This window comes from Trachypithecus francoisi, unplaced genomic scaffold (genome assembly GCF_009764315.1).
Source record: "Trachypithecus francoisi isolate TF-2019V2 unplaced genomic scaffold, Tfra_2.0 Lachesis_group0, whole genome shotgun sequence".
Lineage (NCBI taxonomy): Eukaryota > Metazoa > Chordata > Mammalia > Primates > Cercopithecidae > Trachypithecus > Trachypithecus francoisi.
Window position 1 is genome coordinate 116,436,441 of NW_022681453.1, and position 26,221 is coordinate 116,462,661.

A 26,221-nucleotide genomic window follows, 5' to 3' on the forward strand; every position below is an offset into this window, starting at 1 on the left:
AAACTAAATTCCTGAAGGTGGCTGCCTCTGGGAAGAGAGAAGGAAGTCAACAAAATAGAGAAGCAGCTGGGTGCGGTGGCTCACTCCTCTAATCCCAGCACTTTAGGAGGCCAAGGAGGGAGGATCATTAGAGGCCAGAAGTTCAAGACCATACTGGGCAATGTAGGAATGGGCCTTTAAAAACCAAGAAAGCAAATGGGGAAGAGATCCTAAGGGGGCTGAACTTAATTGCAGTGTTTCATTTGGTTTATTAAAAGATTTGGGCAGTTGGGCATGCATGGGTTTATGTTTCTTTATTATTTTATAATATTCTATTTATTTTAATTTTATTTATTTATTTTTGAGATGGAGTCTCACTCACTCTGTCACCCAGGCTGGAGTGCAGTGGTGCTATCTCGGCTCACTGCAACCTCTGCCTCCTGGGTTCAAGCGATTCTCCTGCCTCAGCCTCCCAAGTAGCTGGGACTACAGGTGTGTGCCATCACACCCAACTAACTTTTGTATTTCTAATAGAGACTGGATTTCACCATGTTGGCCAGGCTGGTCTCAAACTCCTGGCTTCAAGTGATCTGCCCGTTTTGGCCTTACAAAGTGCTGGGATTACAGGCGTGAGTCACCATGCCTGTCCTATAATATTTGATTTAAAAAGAAAAAAACAGTTGTTAAGAGCAAAAGACAACTGTAGAGGGAGTAAAAAGGGGAATTTGGACATCAACAACTGTAATCAAATAATAGGTCTGCTTTACCTGGCCATGGACACCAGTCTCATGTGTTCCCCATACATTACAAAAGTCCTGGTCCTTACAGGTTTATTATTAAAAATCTTTTTTTTTTTTTTTTTTTTTTTTGAGATGAACTGTTGCTCTGTCGCCCAGACTGGAATGCAATGGTGCCATCTCGGCTCACTGCAACCTCCACCTCCCAGGTTCAAGCGATTCTCCTTCCTCAGCCTCCTGAGTAGCTGGGACTACAGGCGCCTGCTACCACACCCAGCTAATTTTTGTATTTTTAGTAGAGGCAGGGTTTCACCATATTGACCAGGCTGGTCTCAAACTCCTGACCTCGTGATCCGCCCACTTCAGCCTCCCAAAGTGCTGGAATTACAGGCATGAGCCACTGTGGCCAGCTGCTAAAAAATCTTTTATTTGATTTTTTTATTTCTAGAACTTTTTTCCCTGAATTGCTATGGGGTTTTAAAGCTGCCTTTCAGGAAGTAAACATTTTAATGGTAGCTTGTAGATTCAGGACGAAATTCTAGGACTTAATCTCTACTGATGTAGCAACTCACCTTGGAGGATTTTTGAGGTTCCGTGAGAGCCCATTCCACTGAACTATTCCACTGCTGATGTAAGAAATTCCTTTTGGTGGATAAGTCTGTCATTCTGCAGTTGGAGTGAAAGACTTAAAATATAAAGTACATATGGGAAGGATGACACATTATACTGAGCCATGAATAATACCAAATCCTGTTCTGAGAGAAATTTTAAGAAATCAAAGGAGCGAATCACACACAGACTGCTTGTTAAAAATAAGCTTCATCCAATACCAAGTTTTACCACAAGTCAAACTGCACTGAAATGTAGGCATGTTAAATATTACTGTATTGAACATGACAATCTCTATGTACCATTGCTTTTTCCTCTTCAGTTATTCTGATGGGCTTTGTGTGTGTGTGTGCATTTGTCCTCCCTTCTCAATTTCCTCTCATGCTAATACCACCTTCCAGTGCATTTCTCTCCTTAATGAAACATGGCCTTTAAACCAGCTCATTATCTCTCCCTCCCCAAAGACTCAACCCATGGGTTACTAGCTCTTAAAGCCTGACCAGTAGCTTCTACTTGCCTGTGTGCATGCAAAAATATCTGATTTTCAATGTGCACCTAGATGGATTTTATTTGTAGAGTATACTTCTATTAAAGGAGAAAACCAGGCCAGGTGCGGTGGCTCACGCCTGTAATCACAACACTTTGGGAGGATGAGGCGAGTGGATCAACTGAGGTCAGGAGTTTGGCCAACATGGCGAAACCCATCTCTACTAAAAATTCAAAAATTAGCCGGGCATGGTGGAGGGCACCTGTAATCCCAGCTACTCGGGAGGTTGAGGCAGGAGAATTGCTTGAACCCAGGAGGCAGAGATTGCAGTGAGCTGAGATTATACAATTGCCACTCCAGCCTGGGCAAGAAAAGCGAAATTCCATCTAAAAAAAAAACAAAAACAAAACAAAAAAAAACAATGTACCAGATCCCAAAATGGCTATATGTCAATTATAGTGTCATCAGTAATTGTCTTCATCTAATGCTCTACAGATTTTCTATTCTATACATCTAGATTTCTTCTCATTATACTTTACTATGACTATGATGAAACTAACTACTGGATCTTAAGTATTCTGAAAAAATTTTTTGAACATTCAATGTGCTTTGAAAAAGAAAAGCTAAGCCTTTATGAGTTAAGTAAACAGCAACAAGAGTGACATTTCTAGGTTATAATAAAATGGTTAGATTGAAAAATATTTTTTCATTGTTTTGGACTGCACAGAAGGCAGGCATTTTGTATTGAAGGGCTCTAAGTGCTTGATGAAGAATTTTGAAATAGCCAAAGAGGAAAGCTTAAACATCAGTTTCTCCAGAGACTGACTTGATCTAATTAAAATATACAGGTAAATAAATAAAACTGGAAAACTGTTACAGCATTTTTAGGAAAATGAGTCCTTACTCTACACAAAAAAGAGAAAAATGCATTATTTTTCCAAGTATGTGAAACTTTTACAGATAGGTTGTCCTACAGTTAACTTTCTTTTTTCTCCAACTGTAAGTGGCCCATTCACCAATGACCTGTCTGTTCCAGCTATCGACAGAGAGGTGGGGTGGGAGCAGCTCAGCTGTGCTCTAGCCAGAATGAAAGTCGGGTGACTGACTAGGGAATGGCCGGGAAGAATGTCCATGAGCTCCAGCAGGGAACTGTGGGGAAGGATTTCCCAGTTAGGAATTAAGCCAGATAAAGGAACATATGAGTTAAGGAGCTGTTGAGCTATATAACTGGGATTTTTTTTTCTACAAGAAAATAAGGCATCTCATTTTTTCCCATGTGGTTCCCATGGTCCAGAAAGAAACCGATAGGCAGATAAAATGGTGAAGCTGATTTTGGCTGTACTAAAGTGGGAAATCTGATGGTTAGAAGTAGCCATAGAAGACAATGAGCTTTTCTTCCCAGGAGGTGGTGTTTAGATACAAACGGATGGCTCGCTATAGAATGTATGCAACCACTGTATTAGAAGGTTGAAATAGAGAACCTTCTTAAGGCCTTTCAGCCCTGAAAGTGTGGCACTCTGTGAAATGCCAACCCAGTTCCCACATAGGGTACACAAGCCTGGCTATTCACTGAAAAGCAGAACACGACACGATAGGATCATAATGGAGTTCACTGAACACTGATTAAATGGTGTGAATATATGTTTGCCTCCAACTGAGATTTCAACTGAAGTTTCAAAATTATTAAAGCCTTTCAGGATGAAGAGTCATATCACTAAATGTATTAGTTCCAGTAACTGAATTTATTATGAATATTATTATTGCATTATTAGTCATATCACTAAATGTATTAGTTCCAGTAACTGAATTTATTATGAATATTATTATTGCATTATTACACATGACTTTAGTATTTTTCTTTCAATAGTGTCAAGCAGTTGCCACACTACAGTCCATAAATGGCAAGAACGGAGGTTAAAAATTGCTCCAAATTTTTTTTTTGAGACAGCCTCTCACTCAGGTGCCCAGGCTGGAGTGCAGTGGCACAATCTCGGCTCGCTATAACCTCTGCCTCCTGCCTTCCAGAGATTCTCCTGCCTCGGCCTCACAAGTAGCTGGGATTATAGGCACCCACTACCACGCCCGGCTAATTTTTGTAGTTTTTAGTAGAGACAGGGTTTTGCCATGTTGGCCGGGCTGGTCTTGAACTCCTGACCTCAGGTGATCCACCGGTCTTGGCCTCCCAAACTGCTGGGATTAAAGGCATAAGCCACCGCGCCCGGCCACAAAAAATTGCTCCAGTTTAAAGTGGTGCATAAAAGTGAAATCAGAGACTTTAGATCCAAAGTATAAATACTGTAATGCAGATACGTGCACAAATTTTTCATCAGTAGGAGAGGCTAAGTTACTCCACTTGTTTAGCAGTCTGCCTCAAAACCAAAAGCCCAATTTATCTCTGCTGACTGTTAAAAATAATCTTGACCTGAAACTTACCTTTTTGGAATACTTCTAGTTACCTTCAGAATTGGGCTCACTTTCAAAACTGAAGATACTTGGACTAACAGGAAATGAGTTCCTTTCCTTTCCGGAGGAAGTCCTTTCTTTAGCATCTTTAGAGAAATTATACATTGGGCAAGACCAGGGATTCAAACTTACCTATGTGCCAGAACACATTAGGAAACTGCAGGTAAGCCTCCCCAAATGAGCAGGCTAAGAGGCACCTGCCACTGCCTCTTAAATTGACTGAAACTGAGAAAATATGAGGTCTCCACAGGCTGGATGTAGCATCATCCATACTAGATTTCCAGCTTCATTTCCAGCTTCAAACAAGCAATCATTTTTACATTTTGAGGTTTCCACTGTCCGTGAACAACCCTTCAACATTTCATTGTGATTGCTGCTGGATATGTCCTGCCACACTTCTTTCCACTGTGTGATTTGGTGTGCTTCAGTTACAGAAATTGGATCTACCTCTTTCCATTTAATTTCCACTTTCTATGAGTAGCCCCCTGAAAACTGGACTATTTTGAAGTTAAAGAGTATCATACAAGTGACATGCTAGGAGCCTGCATTTTGGTGCCCAGGATTTCCTGTAAGAGGAAGTGTGACCTCTCTCCCTGCTTGGAAAAGGGAAATCATGTTGCACCAGCTTCCTGAATCTACAGGGCTGTGAGGAATACTTGCAAAGCAACAGGATAACTTCATTCAAAGTAGCCATACTAGGGTATCTTCATGTATTCATCCTTTAAAGAACTATTTTTTTTTTTATGTTCCTGTTGTTGCACATTTTTTTTTTTAGACAGAGTTTCACTCTTGTTGCCCAGGCTGGAGTGCAATGGCACAATCTCAGCTCACTGCAGCCTCCACCTCCCGGGTTCAAGTGATTCTCCTGCCTCAGCCTTCCAAATAGCTGGGATTACAGGCGCCCGCCACCACACCTGGCTAATTTTGTATTTTTAGTAAAGACAGGGTTTTGCCGTGTTGGCCAGGCTGGTCTCGAACTCCTGAACTCAGGTGATCCACCCTTCTCAGCCTCCCAAAGTGCTGGGGTACAGGTGTGAGCCACCGCGTCTGACCTGCTGCACTCTTAACCATGATAAAGTAGGCGTGGGCTGCCACATAACCCCCAGCCATGCAATGCTATGTACAGCATAGGTAATTCTCACTATGACACAGGGAGTCTATTCCTAATTCTCCATTCCTTTGCCCTGTGTTCACAGAACACCTTTCATCATCTTTTCCTTTGTACCTGTACATGTACAAACATTAGATTTTTGCCCAGTGAAGTTGAAAATAGTTATTTTGAATACATTCAAACCCATTCCCTGTGCATTTTGGCTACTTTCACATGAGGCAATATTGCGTTGATAGTTGAAGCAATTATCATTCTGTAGCAACTGCCACAGATAATTAGCTATTAAAAAAGAGTTAATGATAAATGTAGTTAATTATTCAAATTATTCTTTCATCAAGTTCTGGTGAAACAAATAAGCACTAGATGTCTGTAGTCTGTTTTCCCTGCATAAATGGAAACCAAGTCTAATGGATTTACTCAAAAATAATTTTATGTCTTGATGATGGTCCTTTAGACATGCTTTTTCCCTTTAACCCAATGCATTATCTCCCCATTGAAAGTAAAAAAAAAAAAAAAAAAAAAAAATGCATAGGCACCCACAGGTGATTCTGGTCACTATAATTAATTAATCAAGGTATATTATTATGGTATACTCATGTTATTTCAGAGTCTTAAAGAGCTATATATAGAGAACAATCATCTGGAGTACCTGCCCGTATCCTTGGGGTCAATGCCTAACCTAGAAGTTCTTGATTGCCGGCACAATTTGCTTAAGCAACTTCCAGATGCCATTTGCCAAGCACAAGGTGAGGAAACTTAGTAGATTCACAGCCTAGTAGAGTTTGTGGCCAGTATTTCCCATGGCGAATGGCTTTCTTGCTTTGCTAAAGACCAATCTGGGTGTTGGGAGAACTGAGTCTATCCCATTACTTCCTTGTAGAGCTCACTCAGTGACATGGGGGAGGCCAGGTGTCCTGATTAGTATAGCTAAGAGTCTTGCAAAGGCAGTTAAGTCATTTATTAGAATGGAAAAGTAAATAGCAACTGCTAAGAAAATTAGCATTCACCCATACATTCATTACACTACCAACAAGAATTTACTGTACACTTACTGTATGCCAGAATTTGGAATTGGGATCCTGCAGTAAATTTCATCTAGGTCATTGAGTCACTTGAATAAAAGAAAAAGTACTGGCCCACAGTGGTGAAATTAGCAAGGGATTTTCTTGGACCTACATGATTGACCTGGAAAACTATGTATGATTCCTATTTAAACAGCCAAACATTTTCTACTAGACTAAGCCATTCTTTGTCTGTACATTCATCCATTCACTTAACGTGCTTTTGCTGAGTACCCACTGGGATCAGATTTTAAATGTTTCTTTTTTTTTTTTTTCTGAATCCCTAGGCTTATGCACATGTTTTCAAACTATAGCGATTTTTTTCTTTCTTTTTATTTTTTTAGACAGAGTCTCGCTCTGTTGCCCAGGCTGGAGTGCAGTGGCGAGATCTCGGCTCACTGCAAACTCCGCCTCCCGGGTTCACGCCATTCTTCTGCCTCAGTCTCCTGAGTAGCTGGGACTACAGGCGCCCACCACCATGCCCGGCTAGTTTTTTTTGTTTTGTTTTGTTTTGTTTTGTTTTTTGTATTTTTAGTAAGGACAGGGTTTCACCATGTTAGCCAGGATGGTCTCGATCTCCTGACCTCGTGATCTGCCCACCTCAGCCTCCCAAAGTGTTGGAATTACAGGCGTGAGTCATTGCACCCGGCCCAAACTATGGCTATTCTTTAATGAAAAAAGAATGAAGAAATATTAGAGTGGAAGCTGATGCCTACTCATAAGACATTCAAAAATTGGGGGCAAGGCCGGGCGCAGTGCTCGTGCCTGTAATCCCAGCACTTTGGGAGGCCAAGGTGGGCAGATCACCTGAGGTTAGGAGTTCAAGACCAGCCTGGCCAACATGGTGGCCAACATGGTGAAACCCCATCTCTACTAAAAATACAAAATTAGCTGAGTGTGATGCCACATGCCTGTAATCCCAGCTACTTGGGAGGCTGAGGTAGGCGAATTGCTTGAATCTGGGAGGCAGAGGTTGTAGTGAACCAAAATCACACCACTGCACTCCAGCCTGGCGATGGCGAGACTCCATCTCAGGGGGAAAAAAAAAAAACTGGAGGCAAGGGGTTGTATGCAATACTCCTTAGTAATGCTCCTGACCATAAACTTTTATCCTGTCCTTGGTCCCTGGAGGAGTGAAATATTCTCAAAATTTTCAGTGTTTTCTATTTTTCTGTCTCTAATATTTATGGACACTGGCTTCAACAACTTTGAATTGTTATAAAGAAGTTGTAGGCTGGGTGCGGTGGCTCATGCCTCTAATTCCAGCACTTTGGGAGGCCAAGGCAGGTGGATCATGAGGTCAGAAGTTCGAGACCAGACTAGCCAATACAGTGAAACCCCATCTCTACTAAAAATACAAAAATTAGCTGGGGTGTCTGTAATCCCAGCTACTCAGGAGGTTGAGGCAGGAGAATCACTTGAACCCAGGAGGCGGAGGTTGCAGTGAGCCGAGATTGCGCCACTGGACTCCAGCCTGGGTGACAGAGCTAGACTCCGTCTCAAAAAATAAAATAAAATAAAATAACCAAGTGTGGTGGTGTGTGCCTGGTATCCCAGCTACTCAGGAGGCTGAGGCACTTGAATCGTTTCAACCTGGGAGGCAGAGGTTGTAGTAAGCCCAGATCATGCCACTGTACTCCAGCCTGGGCAACAAAGTGAGAGACTCTGTCTCAAAAAAAAAAAATCAATAGCCCGCTGACCTTAGGAGCAGCAGGGTCTGAGAGTGATTTTTCCCAGTGGGCTGTCAGTTTCAGCTAAAAACTGTTGCTCTAAACAAACAAAGCATTTGGACTATCTGGAGGCTGAATTCTTTTCTCTTCATTATGGGAAGGAGCAAACAGAGCTAGAACTTTTATTAGATGGTAGAAAAAGTTTTGTCGGATCTTGTGCATCCTTCCTCTCATTCTTTTTGCAAATGCAGAATTGGATCCTTCATCTATGTGGGCAGGATTAGGTGACAAGTTAATATTGTTTGTTCTAAGATGGATCCACCATTTAAAAAAAAACCTTTTCAGCTTTGAAAGAATTACTGCTGGAGGACAACTTGCTCACCCATCTTCCGGAGAATTTGGATTCCCTACTGAATCTTAAGGTTCTGACACTGATGGACAATCCCATGGAAGAACCCCCAAAAGAAGTGTGTGCTGAAGGCAATGAGGTCATATGGAAATACCTCAAGGAAAACAGAAATAGGAATATAATGGCAACAAAGGTAAAATCAGCCCAGATTGTTGATAACAGTTGCTTTAGAGGGAGTCTAATGGTAAACACATTACAGATTATCCTATGGAGCAACTCCTTACACCCTTGTCCTGCTTCTGAAAAGAGAAATTACTTAGTAACTTTTATGTCACCAGGGCTAAGGGTAAGAAGATTTTTTAATGTCAGCCCTAGTATTTTTGTCTTTTATGTCCCTTATTTCTTTGTCCAATAAGAAGCCAACAAATAGGCAAAGGAAACCAAAACTTCAAAATTTCAAACAACCTCAAATTCTTGGACTATTTCATTGGAATGAAAAAAGCTTGTATTCACAAAAGCAGTAAAATAAATTTTAAAAATTAGAAATGAAAGCATTTATAGATGAGAGGCTGAGTCCAGGGTTCTGAGCTGCCATTAATTAGGATCAAAGGGCTGAGATCCTTGTAATTCTGTTCTAGCCCTTTGAGCCCGTGGAGATGTAGAACAGTTCTGGAATGTTTCCACTTCAGCCAGTGTTCTTTATTCTCCAACTGGCCCAAGTCCCCATCACCTCACAGCCGGATGACTACATAAGCCCTTTGACTGGTGTCCCTGCTTCCATGCCAGCTCCCCTACAATATACCTTCTGCTCAGCAGTAGCACTGATGCTGTTAAAACATGGGCTAGAGCTCATCACTCCACTGAAATTGGCAATCCTCCATTTCACTCAGAGTAGGAGTCAAGTCTTTGGTCCGTAAAATCCTCTCTCAATAGCCCTCAACCCTCTCAGACCTAATGTCCTCCCTTTTATGATAAATCTTTTGTGATACCTCTTTTACCATTCCAAAATAAATTCAGAAATAATAAAAACCTACAAAAGCACATAATTTTAATTGAAATAATCCCTGAGTAGCAATTTAAAGGAGAAAGAAAAGTAATTTATATACAAATATATATTTCAGGCTGGGTGTGGTGGCTCATGCCCATACTCCCAGCACTTTGGGAGGCTGAGGTGGGTGGATCACTTGAGGTCAGGAGTTCAAGATCAGCCTGACCAACATGGTGAAACCCTGTCTCTACTAAAAATACAAAAATTAGCTGGGCATGGTGGTGTGTGCCTGTAATCCCAGCTACTCTGGAGGCTGAGGCAGGAGAATCACTTGAACCCAGGAGGCAGGGGTTACAGTGATCCTAGATTGTGCCACTGCACTCCAGCCTGGGTGACAGCTATCTCAAAAACTAAAATAAAAAATTATTTCAATGTGTATATGCTCAGGATGGATTACACTTGAAAGAATGAAAGTTGTGGTTTTAATTGAATACTTCCTGAAAGCATTTTGAAAAACCATGCACCCTCTTGCACATTCTTAAAATGATATTTAATATATTGCTGGCCACAAGTTTAAATCATTGCAAAGGATGTAATTTCCAGTGAATTTTAAATGTTGACATTTTAAAATAGAGCTGTTAGAACAATATTTTAACTATATCCAGTGGAAACTGAATATCATTATGATTTGTCAACACCAATTTACAAATACTTAAACAAGTTATTATTTTATAGGCAGAATTTTTATATCTTTTCTTCTTAAACATGTACTTCCATTCTACTTTCCCCTCAAAATTGATCCTAAGGTTATATATATACACATATGTCTTTCATAGATTGTTCTTTTGTACTTCTAGGCAACAAAAATATTTATATAAATTAAATTTTAAAAATTTAAAAATGTATATACATTATAACTATTAGTAGTATAAAATCACCTAAAACAACATAAAATTTCTTACAAATTTTAAAAATTATTAGACATATAGGATTTTTTAGAACAGTGTACCAAAATGAGAGGGTTTTTTTAGTGTAGTTTATATATTCATGCATAAATCTTGATGATTATTAGAATAACACAGGATTTATTACAGATTCTACTCCTGTTTTTCATTTTGTAGATGAAAGCCTTGAGAAAACTTGTTCACACAGATGAGTTAATGAGAACGGAAGAAGCTTTTTTTGCCTGTAATATTTTATTTTAAAAAAACAATGCTTCATACATCTCTGAACTTCTTCCAGATTTATATCCCCCAAATTGATAGCAGGTCTTAGCTGACATGTCAACTAGGTTTCCCTTATTTTTCTTGAAGGTAGAATTAGAAACCACCTGTCTTGCAAAAGGATTGGTTAACCAGTCCTTACAGTCATTCATTTTCTCATCAACACTTGTACTTTGAATTGTCTTGTGTGTGTGTGTGTGTGTGTGTGTGTGTGTCCTAATGATTTTTGGAATCCAGGGCAATGCACTATAGTAAGATTCAGGTGGGTTCAAGGCATGCCCTTCTTCTGTGGAGCACCAAAGGGGCAACTGGGATGGGGGATCTGCAGTTATGTTCTCGGGATGATTTTAGGAAGGGATGCATATGGAAGCTGAAGCTCAGGAAATGGACTGTCTTCAACCTATCCATGCCTGCACACCGTTGGAAAGGCTTTGTAGACCAGGGTACAGACCACACAATTGAAGACTGCTTAACCTTAAGACAATAAAAAGTCCCATAAATTTCTAAACTGCCTCTAGAGAGTAGTGCTGTTCCCTGGATCCTGATCAGTCTGCTGTTTTCACTACCCATCTCATCTTTCCTACTCTCAGTGGGCTTCAGTCACAAGCAGATACCTGGTGTTCTTCCAAGGACCAAGCGTGCTCCTGGCTCAGGGCCTTAACACTGGCTTTTCCTGTGCCCAGAGATGCTTCCCTCAGATACGGGCAAGATTCTGGCCCTCACTTCGTTCCATCTCTGCTTAAACGTCCTCTTATCAGAGAGCCCTTCCTTGATTCACCTTATATAAAACAGCATACATACCCCCAGCCACCTCTTTCATTTGTTCATTCATTTAACAAACATTTATTGAGCTTCTACTATGTACCAGACACTGTTCTAAGCACTGAGATACATCAGTGAACAAAACAAATATTTATGTCCTCACAGCACTTAAAATCTAGTAGGAGGGAAATAAAAGCATGAAATATAAAACATAAAATTAAATACTACGTTAGAGAGTGCTACTGTGGGGAAAAAAACCAACAAGAAAACAAAAAAAAAAAACAAGGTCACCCTAAGGGGAACTGAAATTGCCAGTAGTGTTTGGAGGTGGGGAAGTGGGTAATTTAAATAAGATTGTCAGAGTAGGCCTCATTGAAAAGATGACAGTCTTAGCTTAGGCTGCCACAACAAAATACCGTAGAACAGATGGCTTAAACAACGGAACTGTATTTTCTCACAGTTCTGGAGGCCGGAAGTCTAAGGTCAGAGTATCAGCATGATTGGAGTCTGGTGAAGGCCCTCTTCCTGGCCTGTAGAAGCTGACTTCTCCCTGTGTCTTCATATGGCAGAAAGAGAGAGACAGAGAGAGAGAGAGAGAGAGAGAGGGAGAGAGAGAGACGGAGACAGAGAGAAATTGCACTAGAGAGTGCTAACTCTCTGATGTCTCTCCCTATAAGGCCACTAATCTCATCATGAGGGCCCCACCGTTATGACTTCATCTAAATCTAATCATCTCCCCAAAGCCCCTTTTCCAATTTCCATCACACTGGGGATTAGGGCTTCAACATATGAATTTGGGGCAACACAGTTCAGTCCATAGCAATGACAATCGAGCAAGCCCTTGAAGCAGCGGAGAGGTGAGCCATCTGAATACTGAGAAGAGTTCCAGGCAAAGGAAGCAGCGACTGTACAGGCCCTGAGTCACAACTATGCCTGTGTGTCTGAGCAGGGAGGAGGCCTACATGGCTGGAGCAGAGTGAGCCAGGGAAAGGGGAGTTAAGAGGTTAGAGGGGTCAGGATTGGGGAGGCAGATCAGAGAGGGCCTTGTAAGCCATATAAGAACTTTGGCTTCTATTCAGAGAGAAGTGGGGAGCCACTGGACAAGTCTGCTACTAGAGGAGGGGTGTTGCTGGGTAGGTAGGAGGGAATAGGATCCAGGGAACAAGTGAGGGCTGGCTTTAGGCAGGAGCACAGACAGCCCAGTAAGGAGCAGGAAGGCAGGGCATAGGCACTCAGATCCCCTCACCATGCATGGTCGCTCTCCATAGCACTCATCACCGTCTGTCAAATTAAACATTCATGTGTTTATTTTTTACTGTCTCTTCCCTCACTGGAATGTGAGCTCCATAAAGTTGAGACAGTTATTTCTCTGCTGTTGCCCAAAAGTCTAGAGCAGGCCCTGGCACATAAAAGCAATAAATGCATTTTTAAAAAAATTTGTCTGAATGCCTGGCCAATTGAGAAATATAGAAAATAAAATTTAGAGTTCTGATCACATCCCATTCTCCACATCTTCAAGACCACGTATCAGAATAAAGAGATTTAACAATCTCCAGTTCATTGTGATACCAGCCGATGCTGAATATGGGTTTATTTTGTTTTCAGATTCAGGCGTGGTGGCGTGGAACAATGGTACGGAAAGGATTTGGGAAATTCGGTGAACTACTAAAACCACGAAAGAAAGGAAAGACTTCTCCAAAAGATAAGAAAGGAAAGAAGGATGTAAAAGGAAAACCAGGAAAGGGGAAAAAGAAATAATCCTATAAATTGATAAATTGGGGTAATGGACCTAGACAGATTAAGAAGGCAAAGTATCTAGGAATTAGATGCCTACTACATTAAAATTATTGATAAAATTATGTTTATGTGTAAAAATAAATGATTCTTACTTTTACTGAAATATTTACGGATAAAATGATATAACACCTTGGAATTTCTTCTAAATAATATGGGAGGGGGAGGGGAAAGTGGGTAGGAGTACAAGTGAAACAAGATTGGCCATACATTGATAACTGTAGAATAAGGTGATGAGTACACAGGAGTTCGTTATACTATTTGCCTACTTTTATTTATTTTTAATTATTTTTTAAGACAGGATCTCACTCTGTTGCCCAGGCTGGTGTACAGTGGTGCAATCTTGGGTCACTGCAACCTCCATTTCCCAGGTTCCAGCAATTCTCATACCTCAGCCTCCTGAGTAGCTAGGACTACAAGCGCATGCCACCATGCCTGGCTTTTATATTTCTTTGGTAGAAATGGAGTTTCATCATGTTGGCCAGGCTGGTCTCGAACTCCCGACATCGAGTGATCTACCCGCCTTGGCCTCCCAAAATGCTGGGATTACAGGCATAAGCCACTGCACCCAGCCAGTCTACTTTTAAAACTTTTATTCTGAAATAATTATAGATTCACAGGAAGTTCCAAATAAATATTTAGGTAGGTCCATGCACTGCTCAGCCTCCCTCAATGCTGACCTCTTTCATAACTATAGCACAATAACAAAACCAGAAGATTAACATTGCACTCATTTGTGTGTGTGTGTGTGTGTGTGTGTGTGTGTGTAATCCTATGCAATTTTGTCACATATAGTTTTGTGTAGGCACCATCACAATCAAGACACAGATTTGTTCCATTGCCACAAGTTTCCCTTGTGCTATTCCTCTGTAGCCATACCTACTGCCTACTCCTCTCCCAGTGCCTAACCTGTTCTCCAGATTCATAACTGTCATTTTAGGAATGTCACATAAATGGAAACATACAGTGTGTAACTGGGATTGGCTTTTTTATTCAGCATAATCCACTTGAAGTCTATCCAACTGGGGCATGGATCAGTGGTTTGTTCCTTCCTGTTGCTGAAGGAGTATTTCATAGTCCCACAGTTTGTTTAACCTTTCACTCATCATTTCCAGTTTTTTTGCTATTGTGAACAAAGCTGCTATGAACATTCATGCATAGGTTTTTGCATATGCATAGATACTCATGGAATTCATGGGAATGCTTATGGTATTCATGGTATTCTTTCATACGATGTAACCCAAAATATCCCCTTTACAGCATTCAAAACCTCCTCATCCTGAAAACGTTTTAATTTGGAATAGTGTTGATTTTAAATTTGCATGTCTTTCAGGCAGTGATTGCAATACTAATTATTAGTGTAGTAAGAAGAAAGCAAAACATAATTTGACTAGAGCATGTCAGAATAGAAATGTGTAGACAAACCTCTCTGCCATGCAATGACTTTCATGCTCTAGTAAAAGAAAATCAAAGATTTCAAAAATAGTTTAGAGCAACATGAAAACTGTCATTAATGAACTAAATTAGTTTTATGAGCCAATTCCATTTCAAAGAAATGCCTGGAGGCAATATGTTAACAATTTTTTTAAACAATAAAAAGAAGTTTTAATGTATTTTAACAAGATGTGTTTTTCACAGTGAGTTTTAAATTTTCAAACACTTTTTACTAAGATTTATATGTCAGTGACTATCATTATTGTTCTGGTTTGTATCTGAGATAAAAGGCACCAGAACATAAAATAATAAACCATAGAAGGGTACGCTTTCTGATAAAAACCTACATAGACCACATTAAGATACATATAGTGATAGTAATGATACATGAAACTCTTAGACAGCTAGTGCCTTTCACATTAGAATCACACACACACACACTCACACACACCTTTATATTTAGAACATTTAACTTGTAGGAAAAGAAGAGGCACAACATTTCTGGGCAAGAGAAAAGCAGTTGCAGTACCAGAATCTAAACGCTTTTGGCAAGGCTTCTAAACAGTAAATGAACTAATTATATATCCAAAACAAATCCATTGAAAAATGCCGTCTTTGTTTCATGAGACAGAGAATAATGGCATGCTTATATTAGATATTATATACATATATTTACAAAGCTCTTGTAATATAAGTCCCATTAAATGGCCCAGAAGTTGATATTCAGTTCATGACACTGGAATTCGTTCATGTTCTTTTCCTTTGGAGAATGGTTTGTAGCTTAGTAGGATGTGGGAAGTCAGCTTACTGAAACCCACCATGGTCAAAGTGAATGCTCCTTTTTTTATCTTGGTCAAAGCATTCTAGTTCTTCCTCCTGTGAAGCTGGGAGTATCCATCTTTTCATTCCTATCTCTGTGATCTGAGGAAGTTTGGTCACAGCACATAACAAGTGTCTAAACCATTGTCCACAATCTCGAAAATTTGATGGTCGAAGGCTAATATCCAGCTCGATTAACTCTTTGAGGAACCGCACGTTTTGGCAGAACATGGTCCACCCTGCATCACAGATGCTGTCATTGTAGCTCAGGTCCAGCTTTCGCAGTTTGGCCAGATGACCCGTCTGTATGACCGATGCTGGAAAACAAAATCACTCTAAATGCTAACATACAAGAATACCGTCTGCCATGGCTATTCCCATTTCCCATAACACTATCTCCAGGACTAGTAATGACAAGATTAGTAATTAGTAATGATTTGTTATTAGCAGCTTTATTCAGGACATCTGAAATTGGTAACAGATTTCCTCTCTGTACATCCCATCTACAGCTTTTTAAATTTCTTTTTCCAAATCCCAATCCAATAATTTTTTTTGTCAAGTTCCTGCTCTCTGCTCCACTGGAGTCCCAGCTCTTCCTACAGTCTTTCTCTAATTAAATATAAAGAGTGATGGCTCGTTGGCTTTAACTAAGGACCATTTGTAAATAATCGTCTTGCTGCTTATACTGTTTAATTGTTCATTGTTCATTCATTCAGTCATTCTTCATCCAGCAATTATTTAAATGAGCACTTTCCATATGCAGAACATACCTGGATAATTTCCAATTCACCTTAGAGACCCCAATACACATGACAGTTTTCCCTATATGGGTACTACCTACAATGGCACTTAAAAATGATGACTAATGTACAATCTGAGCTATTTGATCAGAAAATAAATAAGTTGATGAAATAAAGACTTCTGTAAGAGGAGGCAGGAGAGATAACCAAGGCAAATAGAACATGCTTCCCTTTTCAACCAAACCCAGGAATGGATTGCAGAGATCAGGTGAGTTGTGTAGAATCTTGGAGATGAAAGGGATCTTGGAAGTCTCCTTATCCAACCTCCTAATAAATGATCAGAGAGAAATCCTTTTCACAGCCTCTCTACTGATGATCACCACAATTCTGCCTGAACTGTTCTTTCAAGTTTGCCTCAGCATTATAGAGCAGCTCCTAGCAGGAGGAAGCCCCCCCACAGGGCCCCAATCTATCTTCTGGTGTCTTTCACCCCGTGCCCCCATCAGTCAGCTGAAACATTCAGCTCCTTCTTCCTCATGTCAGCCCTGCAGTGTTAGACAACAGCCAGGTCTCCCTCAAACTTTATCCCTCTAGGACTGAACATGCCCTGGTCTTTCAGTCTTTCCTCACACACATGGCTTTCCAATCAAGGAGGATGTTCCAACTCCATCACTTTCACTTGCCTACAGTTTCATTCCACAGTGAATTTGAGAGCTCAGCCACCCGTGCACACAGCAGCTGCACTCTGTCTCTAGGTGTCCATGTCAATGTGTGTCTCTCTTCCTTCCTGTCTTGCAACATTACTCACAATATTCTTGAGACCTAACTAAGTGTTAAAGACAATGTGCATGCTTTTTCTCTTTCATCCTATTTTATTATTTTAGATTTATTACATTTTAAAAAATCTAGGTAGTGGAAACATAAGCCATAGATATACTCTTTATAGTTTACTATGTGAAAAAATAAATGCCATTAATTATTTTTAAAATGTGCATAAGCTAGTGATTAACAAATTTTTAATGTTTCTATTAGAAAAAATATAAAAGTGGCAATTGCTAAAACGACATATAGTAATACTTGTTTTTTGTTGCTGTTATTGTTTTTGTTTTTTGAGATAGAGTCTGCTCTTTGCCCAGGCTGGAATGCAATGGTGCAATCTCAGCTCACTGCAACCTCCAACTCCAAGTTCAAGCGATCCTCCTGCCTCAGCCTTCCAAGTAGCTGGGATTACAGGCACCCGCCACTATGCCCAGCTAATTTTTTTACTTTTATTACAGACAGGGTTTCGCCATGTTGGCCAGGCTGGTCTCAAACTCCTGACCTCAGGTGATCCACCCACCTCGTCCTCCCAAAGTGCTGGTATTACAGGTGTGAGCCACCACGCCTGATCTGTAAAATATACCCTGATGAAATGTAAAAGTATAAATTTGACCCGAGAAAAAACTGTCAGTAAAGATTAAAAAAATATATACAATGGCTGAAGACATGGCAAATAAAATTTGATGCAGACAAAAATAAAAAAGACCTAATTGAGGCCTGGTGTGGTGGCTCACGCCTATAATCCCACCACTTTGGGAGGCCAAAACGGGCGGATCATGAAGTCAGGAGATCAAGACCACCCCGGCTAACACGGTGAAACCCTGTCTCTACTAAAAATACACATACACACAAAAATTAGCCAGGCATAGTGGTGGGCACCTGTAGTCCCAGCTACTTGGGAGGTTAAGGCAGGAGAATGGCTTGAACCCGGGAGGCGGAGCTTGCAGTGAGCCAAGACTGCACCACTGCACTCCAGCCTGGGTGACAGAGCGAGACTCCGTCTCAATAAAAAAAAAAAAAAACCTAATTGAAGAAGCAAATTTTAATTATAAACATTAAATAAAATAACTTAAATATATTTAATGGTGTCTAATTCAGAAAAATAAATAAAAATCAAAAGCTTATTTTTTAGAAGACTCACAACATCAATAAACCCTTGTGATAGTCAGAATTCTAAATAGCCACCTTAAGGTTTCCATTGTGTTCCCAGGACTGAATGAGATAGATTTTGCTCCCAAGATTAGCTTAGGCTATATGGCACACCCGACTTTAAGAAAGGGAGGCTATCCATATGGAGTTAACCTAATCACAGGAGCCCTTTGAAAGCAGAGAGAATTTCCTCCTACTGGTGGCAGAAGAGGAAGGAAGTTACAGAAGTCAGAGAGATTTAAAGTGTGAGAGGCACAGACAATCCACTCCAGGCTTGCAAATGAGGGGCCATGTATCAAGGAATGTGGCTGGCCTCTAGTAGCTGAAAGCAGCCCCCAGCTGAGAATTAGCAAGAAAAGAGGACCCTCAGTCCTACAGCTGCAAGGTCCTAGACTCTGACAACAAAAATGAGCTTGAAAGTGGATTTATTCCTAGAGTCTTCAGATGAGAACTCAGCCTGGCTGACACCTTGATTTCAGTGTTGTAATACCCTACCCAGAGAACCTACACAAGCTGTGCCAGACTTCTTACCTACAGAACTGTGAGCCGGGTGAGGGATGAGAAATTACTTCCCACATTACTCATGCGGGTGATGGTTACATCAGCACTTCAGACTTCACCACTACAATATACCCATGGAACAAAACTGCACTGGTGCCCCTTACATTTATATAAGCTTTTAAAAAGAACTGTGAACAAATACATGGATATTGTTTTAATCCACAAATTAACATGTTACACAGCAACAGAAAACTAATACCTTTGGTCACACTAGTCAAGAACAAAGAGATAGAAACACAACTTGTCAATATCAGGAATGAGACAGGAAGTATCACAATGGGCAGTAAAAGGATAATAAGGAAACAACTTTAATTCCATAAATTCAACAACCTAATGAAATGGGCCAATTCCTTAAAAGACACTATCAAAACTTAAAGAAGAAATAGACAACTGGAAGAGTCCTAGCTCTATTTTTTTTCTATCTCTATTTTTAAAATTGAATTGGTAATTTAAAATATCCCACAAAGAAAATTCCAAGTTTAGATGGCTTCAGTGGTGAATTCTGTGAAACAGTTGAGGAAGAAATAATACCAATTTTATCCAATCTTTCTGGAAAATAAAAGAGGAAGGAACACTTCCCAACTCATTGTATGAGGCTATCTATACCCTCATAACAAAGCCAAAGACATTATAAGAAAACCAGTAGGCTGTTATCCCTTGTGAACACAGGCACAAATATCCTCAAAAAAATTTAGCAAATAACATCCAATGCTATATAAGCAAGATAATACATAATGATCATGACCAGGCTGATTTAACATTTAAAAATCAGTTAATATTATTAATTATTATTAATATTATTACTCATGATATTAATGAACTATAAAGTTTTTTAAATGCTCATCTCAATAGATGCAGAAAAGTAATCTGACAAAATTCATTACAAGAACTCTTAGCAAATTAGGATTCTTTAGCCTGATAAAGGGTAGCTACAAAAGAACCTATAGCTAGCGTCATACTTAATAGTGAAAAATGGAACGCTTTCCTCCTCAGCTTACGGACTAAGAGTGGAAGCAAGGCAAGAATGTCTGCTCTCATCTCGTTCAACATCTATTGGAAATCCTAGCCAGCTAAATAACCAAGAAAAAGAAATAAAAGATATGCAGTGGAGGTAAAGACATAAAACTGTCTCTAGACTGGGTGCTGTGGTTTCACGTCTGTAATCCCAGCACTTTGGGAGGCCGAGGCGGGCAGATCACGAGGTCAGGAGATCGAGACCATCCTGGCCAACATGGTGAAACCCCGTCTCTACTAAAAATACAAAAACTAGCTGGGGGTGGTGGCAAGTGTCTGTAGTCCCAGTTACTCAGGAAGCTGAGGCAGGAGAATCACTTGAACTCAAGAGTCGGAAGTTGTGGTGAGATGAGATGGTGCCACTGTACCCCAGCCTGGCAACAGAATGAGACTCCATCTCAAAAAAAAAAAAAAAGCTGTCTGTAATCATAGATGATATGATTGTCTATATAGAAAATACTACAGAATCTACCAAAAATATCCTACAGCTAACAAATGAGTTTAGCAAGGTTGCAGTAAAATGTCAATATACAAAAATCAATTGTATATCCACATACTAGCAATAACATTGGGAATCTAAAATTAAACAGTATATTTTGTAAGAGCACAAAAATTAAATACTCAGATACAAATTTAACAAAATATAAAAACTATAAAACACCAGTGAAAGAAATCAAAGAGTACTTAAATACAGAGATAGACTGTGTTCATGGATTGGAATACTCAATATTGTTAAGATGTCATTTCTCCCTGAATTGATCTATAAATTCAATGTAATCCCAATCAAATTTCCAGATGGATTTTTAAAATAGCTATTTACAATCTGATGCTAGCTGTATATGGAAATGCCAAGTAACTAGAATAACCAAAACAATTTTGAAAAAGAACAAAGAAATACTACTTCATTTCAAGACTTACTATAAAGTTTCAGCAATCAAAACAGCATGATATTGGTAAAATAAGAGACACAGAGATCAACGGAACAGAATTGAGAGACCAGAAGTAGGCCATCACAAATATGGCCAATTGATTTTTGACAAAAATATAAAGGCAAATCAATGGAGAATGGATAGTCTTTTCAACTAATGGCACTCCAATAATTGGACAGTGACATGCAGACACATTAATCTCTACCTATACCTCATACCTTGTATAAAAATTAACTCAAAATAGATAATAGGTCAAAATATAAAAGGCAAATACAAAGCTTCAAGAAAAAATATGGAAAACATTTTTGAGAAATTAGATTTGCAAAACACTCTAAGACACAATACAAAAAATTCATCAAATTAACAAATTGATAGATCTTTATTAAAACTGAAAGCTTTACTCTGCAAAAAAAACACTATTAAGAGAATGAAAAAGCCAGTGGGACAGACCCAGAGAAAATAATAGCAAATTATATTTCTGATAAAGGACTTACTTGTATTCAGAAAAATCTAAAAAGCTCTCCAAACTCATCAACAAGAAAACAAACAATCCAATTTTTAAAATTAGGCAAGAGATTTAGAACAGACATTTCACCAAAGGAGCTAAGAAATGAAAATACACACATAAAAAGATGTTTGACATCACTGGTCATTAGGGAAATGCAAATTAAAATCACAATGTTTTGTTCCATCTTCTAATTACAATCATTTTTGCTATAACACTTGTTTTGAAAACACAAGTTTATTTCAATGAGACTGAAATGTCAGGAAACAATTTGAGCATAATGCAAATTTCTTGTTTGCATTATGCACGATTTGTCCACAGGAAACACTAGGTGAACATATAAGACTGTCCCCAGCTGAACTGAGCTGCATATAGAAATAAACAGCCTGGACATGGTGGCTCACGCCTGCAATCCCAGCACTTTGGGAGGCCAAGGCAGGTGGATCACCTGAAGTCAGGAGTTCGAGACCAGCCTGGCTAACATGGTGAAACCCCGTGTCTACCAAAAACACAAAAATTAGCCAGGTGTGGTGGTAGGCGCCTGTAATCCCAGCTACTTGGGAGCCTGAGGCAGGAGAATGTCTTGAATCTGGCAGGTAGAGGTTGCAGTGAGCCAAGATCATGCCATTGCACTCCAGCCTGGGTGACAGAGTGAAACTCTGAGAAAGAAGGAAAGAAAGAAAGAAAGGAAGGAAGGAAGGAAGGAAGGAAGGAAGGAAGGAAGGAAGGAAGGAAAGAAAGAAAAAGAAAGAAAGAAAGAAAGAAAGGAGGGAGGGAGGGAGGGAGGCAAGGGAAAGGAAAGGAAAGGGAAAGGGGAAGGGAAAGGGAAGGGAAAGAAAGGAGGGAGGGAGGGAAGGAAGGAAGAAAGGAAGGAAGGAAGGAAGGAAGGAAGGAAGGAAGGAAAGAAAGAAAAAGAAAATGTAGACATGTACACACGTCATGAGGACAACAACCCTCATCTATCCACACACCCTCTTTCCACCAACTGAAGTGTGGACAGGCCACTTCCACAGACAAACTTCAGGTCTTTCTCAGGGGAAAGTCTAATATCTGCTCATTTCTTAACTATTTAATATGTAAAACTGTATTGCTATTTTTCATGGCTTCTGTTTTTTAAAATATGCCACTGATGAAGTATTTGAGTGCGGTGCTTCCAACCATAAGTCCTGTGGTTATTACTGAATAATTCTTGCATAACACATGATTTTTAGGCCCATGTGCCATGTCATAGCAAAACTGACTAGTATATACACTAAAAACACACATACAACTACTTGGAGTGACTATTCTGACCCTTCATTTGGAGGCGTGCTCATTGCTTTGGAATTCTGGCTGTTGATGGCTGAATAGTGATTGGAGTGTGAGGACAAGGCTAGACAGGAGACAGAGAGAGTACTCTCTGGTTATTGTTTTATAATGGGAAAGTGGAAGCATAGAATGAGTTGTTGTTGTTGTTGTTTTTTGAGAAGGAGTTTCACTCCTGTTGCCCAGGCTGGAGTGCAATGGTGCAATCTTGGCTCACCGCAACCTCTGCCTCCCAGGTTCAAGCGATTCTCCTGCCTCAGCCCCCCAATAGCTGGGATTACAGGCATGCACCACCATGCCCTGCTAATTTTGTATTTTTAGTAGAGATGGGGTTTCTCCATGTTGGTCAGGCTGGTCTTGAACTCCCGACCTCAAGTGATCTGCCAGCCTCGGCCTCCCAAAGTCTTGGGATTACAGGTGTGAGCCACCGCGCACGGCCACATAGAATGATTTTAGGGAATATTTGGGTAGCCTCAATCCCACAGTGCAAAAGTTATTCCTTATTCAATTATCTTTCCATCTTTCTAGACTGACGTGGAAAAAGGGTCAGATTGTTACTACAGTATGCCTTTAACCCCTCTCATCTTTTTCTAATAGAGAGAAGGAGTCTCTAATCAAAGCCATCAGCAGTCTAATATCTATGAGAAGTGATACCTGCATTTCAGTTACAGTGATAATCAGCTTCTTGTTTAAATAAAAGCATTTAAATTAAAGAGTCAATTTAAAGGAAAAGTTAAGTAATACTGCTGGAACCATGGGGATGGGTGAAATGTAGATGTCTGAAGTGGGAAAACTCACGGACCAGGGAGGCGTGGAACAGTTGTTTGCCTTCCAGGAACCGCCCCACTCTATCTAAATCCATATCCTTTTAGGAAACACCCCCCACTGTCATGTGGTTTTAGAATTGCCTTTGTTCATTTTAATTAGAACTCTCGGGAGATATTGGGGAGAAGGCAATCTGCACAGAGGGCTTCACCCCAAGTCTAGTGCCTCCCCCACCTCCCCACCCAGTGCTTTGCAGGGGCACCCTCTGCTCTGTGTGCCAAGACCGCTTGGGAACAAGTAGATACACACCCAGGAGAACCATGTCCTCTGTCACCAGGGAACAGCTGCTCAGCCTCAGCACTCGAAGAGACATGGAAAGCTTTAGTGTTTCCAGAAGCAGCTTCAAGTTGCCACCAACACACTTGTTCCAAGAAAGGTTAAATACTTCCAGAGCAGAGAGGTGAACAGAGGTTTCAGCTAAAAGTGATAACGATAAGAACAGCAATAATTTAGGTTTTCCTACAGATCATAAGCTTTGGATTTGAGGAAACTGGTCTAGGACAACACATTAATATAACTGGAGTTGAGAAAGTTGTAGAGGCCATTTTCTTCTGCCTTAAATTTATGGCCTCAATTTATGTTGTCTGTTTTTTGTTGTTGTTGTTGTTGTTTGTTTTGTTTTGAGATGGAGTCTTGCTCTGTCACCAGGCTAGAGCGCAGTGGCACAATCTTGGCTCACTGCAACCTCCGCCTCCTGGGTTCAAGTGATTCCCCTGCCTCAGCCTCTCAAGCAGCTGGGACTACATGTGTGCGCCACCATACCCAGCTAATTATTTTTGTATTTTAACAGAGACGGGGTTTCGCCCTGTTGGCCAGGATGGTCTGGATCTCCTAACTCGGGATCCACCAGCCTTGGCCTCCCGAAGTGCTGAGATTACAGGCGTGAGCCACCGCACCCAGCCTGTTGTCTGTTTTTATTTGGGGAAATATTGGAAACTTTAGCAAAGCAAAACTTGATAAATTGGAATTCACTGTCCAACTGGGGTTTCTTTCCTTCATTTCACATGTAGGAAGGAGAAAGAGGCAAAGTGCTTGGACGGCTAGTCAAGATTTCAGAATGTGTCCTGGTTGGTACATATTCCACTGCACAGTCACTGCTGAGATTGAGATAGGGTCAAGTCTCCCTAAGAGTCTGAAATACCAAAACCCACTTGTGTTTACTTCACTGCAATAAATGCAGGCAAGGAAGGCAACTAATGTATTTTGGAAAGATTTTTTTTTTTTTTTTTTGAGACGGAGTCTCGCTCTGCCACCCAGGCTGGAGTGCAGTGGCCAGATCTCAGCTCACTGCAAGCTCCGCCTCCCGGGTTTACGCCATTCTCCTGCCTCAGCCTCCCGAGTAGCTGGGACCACAGGCGCCCGCCTCGTCGCCCGGCTAGTTTTTTTTGTATTTTTAAGTAGAGACAGGGTTTCACCGTATTAGCCAGGATGGTCTCGATCTTCTGACCTCGTGATCCGCCCGTCTCGGCCTCCCAAAGTGCTGGGATTACAGGCTTGAGCCACCGCGCCCGGCCTTTGGAAAGATTTTTAAAGAAAAGTAAAAGATTTTCTGCTTCTCAGTTGCCCCCAAAGTTAAAATTAACCAGAATATCTTATTCCCAAGTTAATTGTACTTTAAACTATTCTGCCTTCCTTCTAGAGAATAATGTGTTCGAGGGGAAAATATACATTCTTTTATAATATCTAGTAAGAAAATCCCTTACTCATGGTACAGAGATCTACATTAAGGAGAAATGGAACTTTTTCTTCTAAAAGCAATGCACAGAAATATATATTTGCTTCATTTGCTTAATTCAAATTGAATAGTAAATTTATGTCAGATGATATAATTTAGTGTAATACCTCGTTGATCATGATTCATTGATTGTGCAGCTAGAATTAGAAACAGCTGTGCCTTCTAATGGCCACAGTTCCTTTAAAAAAACGTATTTTTCCAGACTGGGCAACATGATAAAACTCCGTCTCTACCAAAAATACAAAAATTAGCCAGGTGTGGTGTCACATTCCTGTAGACCCAGCTACTGGGGAGGCTGAGATGGCATGATCGCTTAAGCCCAGGAGAAGGCTACAGTGAGCCATGATAGTGCCACTGCACTCCAGCCTGGGCAGCAAAGCAAGACCCTCCCAAAGTACTGGGATTACAGGTGTGAGCCACTGCACCTGGCCCAAGTTCACAGTTCTTTACTGGGGGGTCAGTCATCTAGGTACCCTCCACCCAGCATATACCAAAATTCCATGCTCACAAAAGAAAAGCGCATGTTCAGCATAAACCATGTTGTTTGTGCAAACAGGTTAGGCATAGTAAACCACCCTTATCAGTTAGGAAATGGTACGAACACCCCCAGATTCTAAGTTCTGGGATATCAGCTAAGGGTCGGTCTTTCTGGTTGACAGTAGGCCTTTCCAGGGATAGCAGCATCAAGTCTGCTATGTTAACTCTTTTTTGCCCCCATACACGTGGCTGGAGTTGTTGGATTTGTGTGCTTCCTGGATAATGCTAAAAACAGAGTCCTTCTCTCTAACCTTCTCACCAGTGTTTTTTTTTTTTTTTTTTTATCAGTTGGCACTTCCTTAAAAATGAATTGTACTGTCAACCAGACAAGGGCTATTATTAATGAAATAAATGCATTAAATTCATAAAAATGAGTAGCTATTTATTATTATACATTAATAAAAATAAATGCATGTTATTTACCCCCAAATTTGAAGAACACTATATTTAGGGCATTCTTGCCCTCCTTTTCAGCCTGAGTATTTTGTTCAGCCTGAGTATTTTGCTCAGCCCGAGTATTTTGCTCAGCTCCCATAGACTTGGTCCTCACCGTGCCCTCCTCCCAGCACTCCCTCAGCATCATTCATCTCATCGTCCACATCTCTGGATGGGGAAA

The 26,221-nt window shown here is 40.4% G+C and overlaps 2 protein-coding genes across 3 annotated transcripts in view; one reads left to right on the plus strand and one right to left on the minus strand.

The window, feature by feature from the left end:
- LRRIQ4 (leucine rich repeats and IQ motif containing 4) overlaps window positions 1-13,339 on the plus strand; it is a 25,443-nt gene extending 12,104 nt beyond the window's left edge. For both annotated transcript variants that reach the window (XM_033211662.1, XM_033211661.1), the window contains exons 3-6: window positions 4,265-4,438; window positions 5,994-6,132; window positions 8,463-8,659; window positions 13,045-13,339. In XM_033211662.1, coding sequence (XP_033067553.1) covers window positions 4,265-4,438; window positions 5,994-6,132; window positions 8,463-8,659; window positions 13,045-13,197 — 663 coding nt within the window. In that variant the 3' untranslated portion in view covers window positions 13,198-13,339. The remainder of the gene's footprint in view (window positions 1-4,264; window positions 4,439-5,993; window positions 6,133-8,462; window positions 8,660-13,044) is intronic.
- Window positions 13,340-14,813: 1,474 nt separating this feature from the next.
- Window positions 14,814-26,221, minus strand: part of LRRC31 (leucine rich repeat containing 31) — a 32,540-nt gene continuing 21,132 nt past the window's right edge. Inside the window, exons 8-9 of the mRNA XM_033211668.1 lie at window positions 23,583-23,750; window positions 14,814-15,803 (exon numbers count right to left, since the gene is read on the minus strand). Of these exons, the coding sequence (XP_033067559.1) occupies window positions 15,472-15,803; window positions 23,583-23,750 (500 nt within the window). The 3' untranslated portion in view covers window positions 14,814-15,471. The remainder of the gene's footprint in view (window positions 15,804-23,582; window positions 23,751-26,221) is intronic.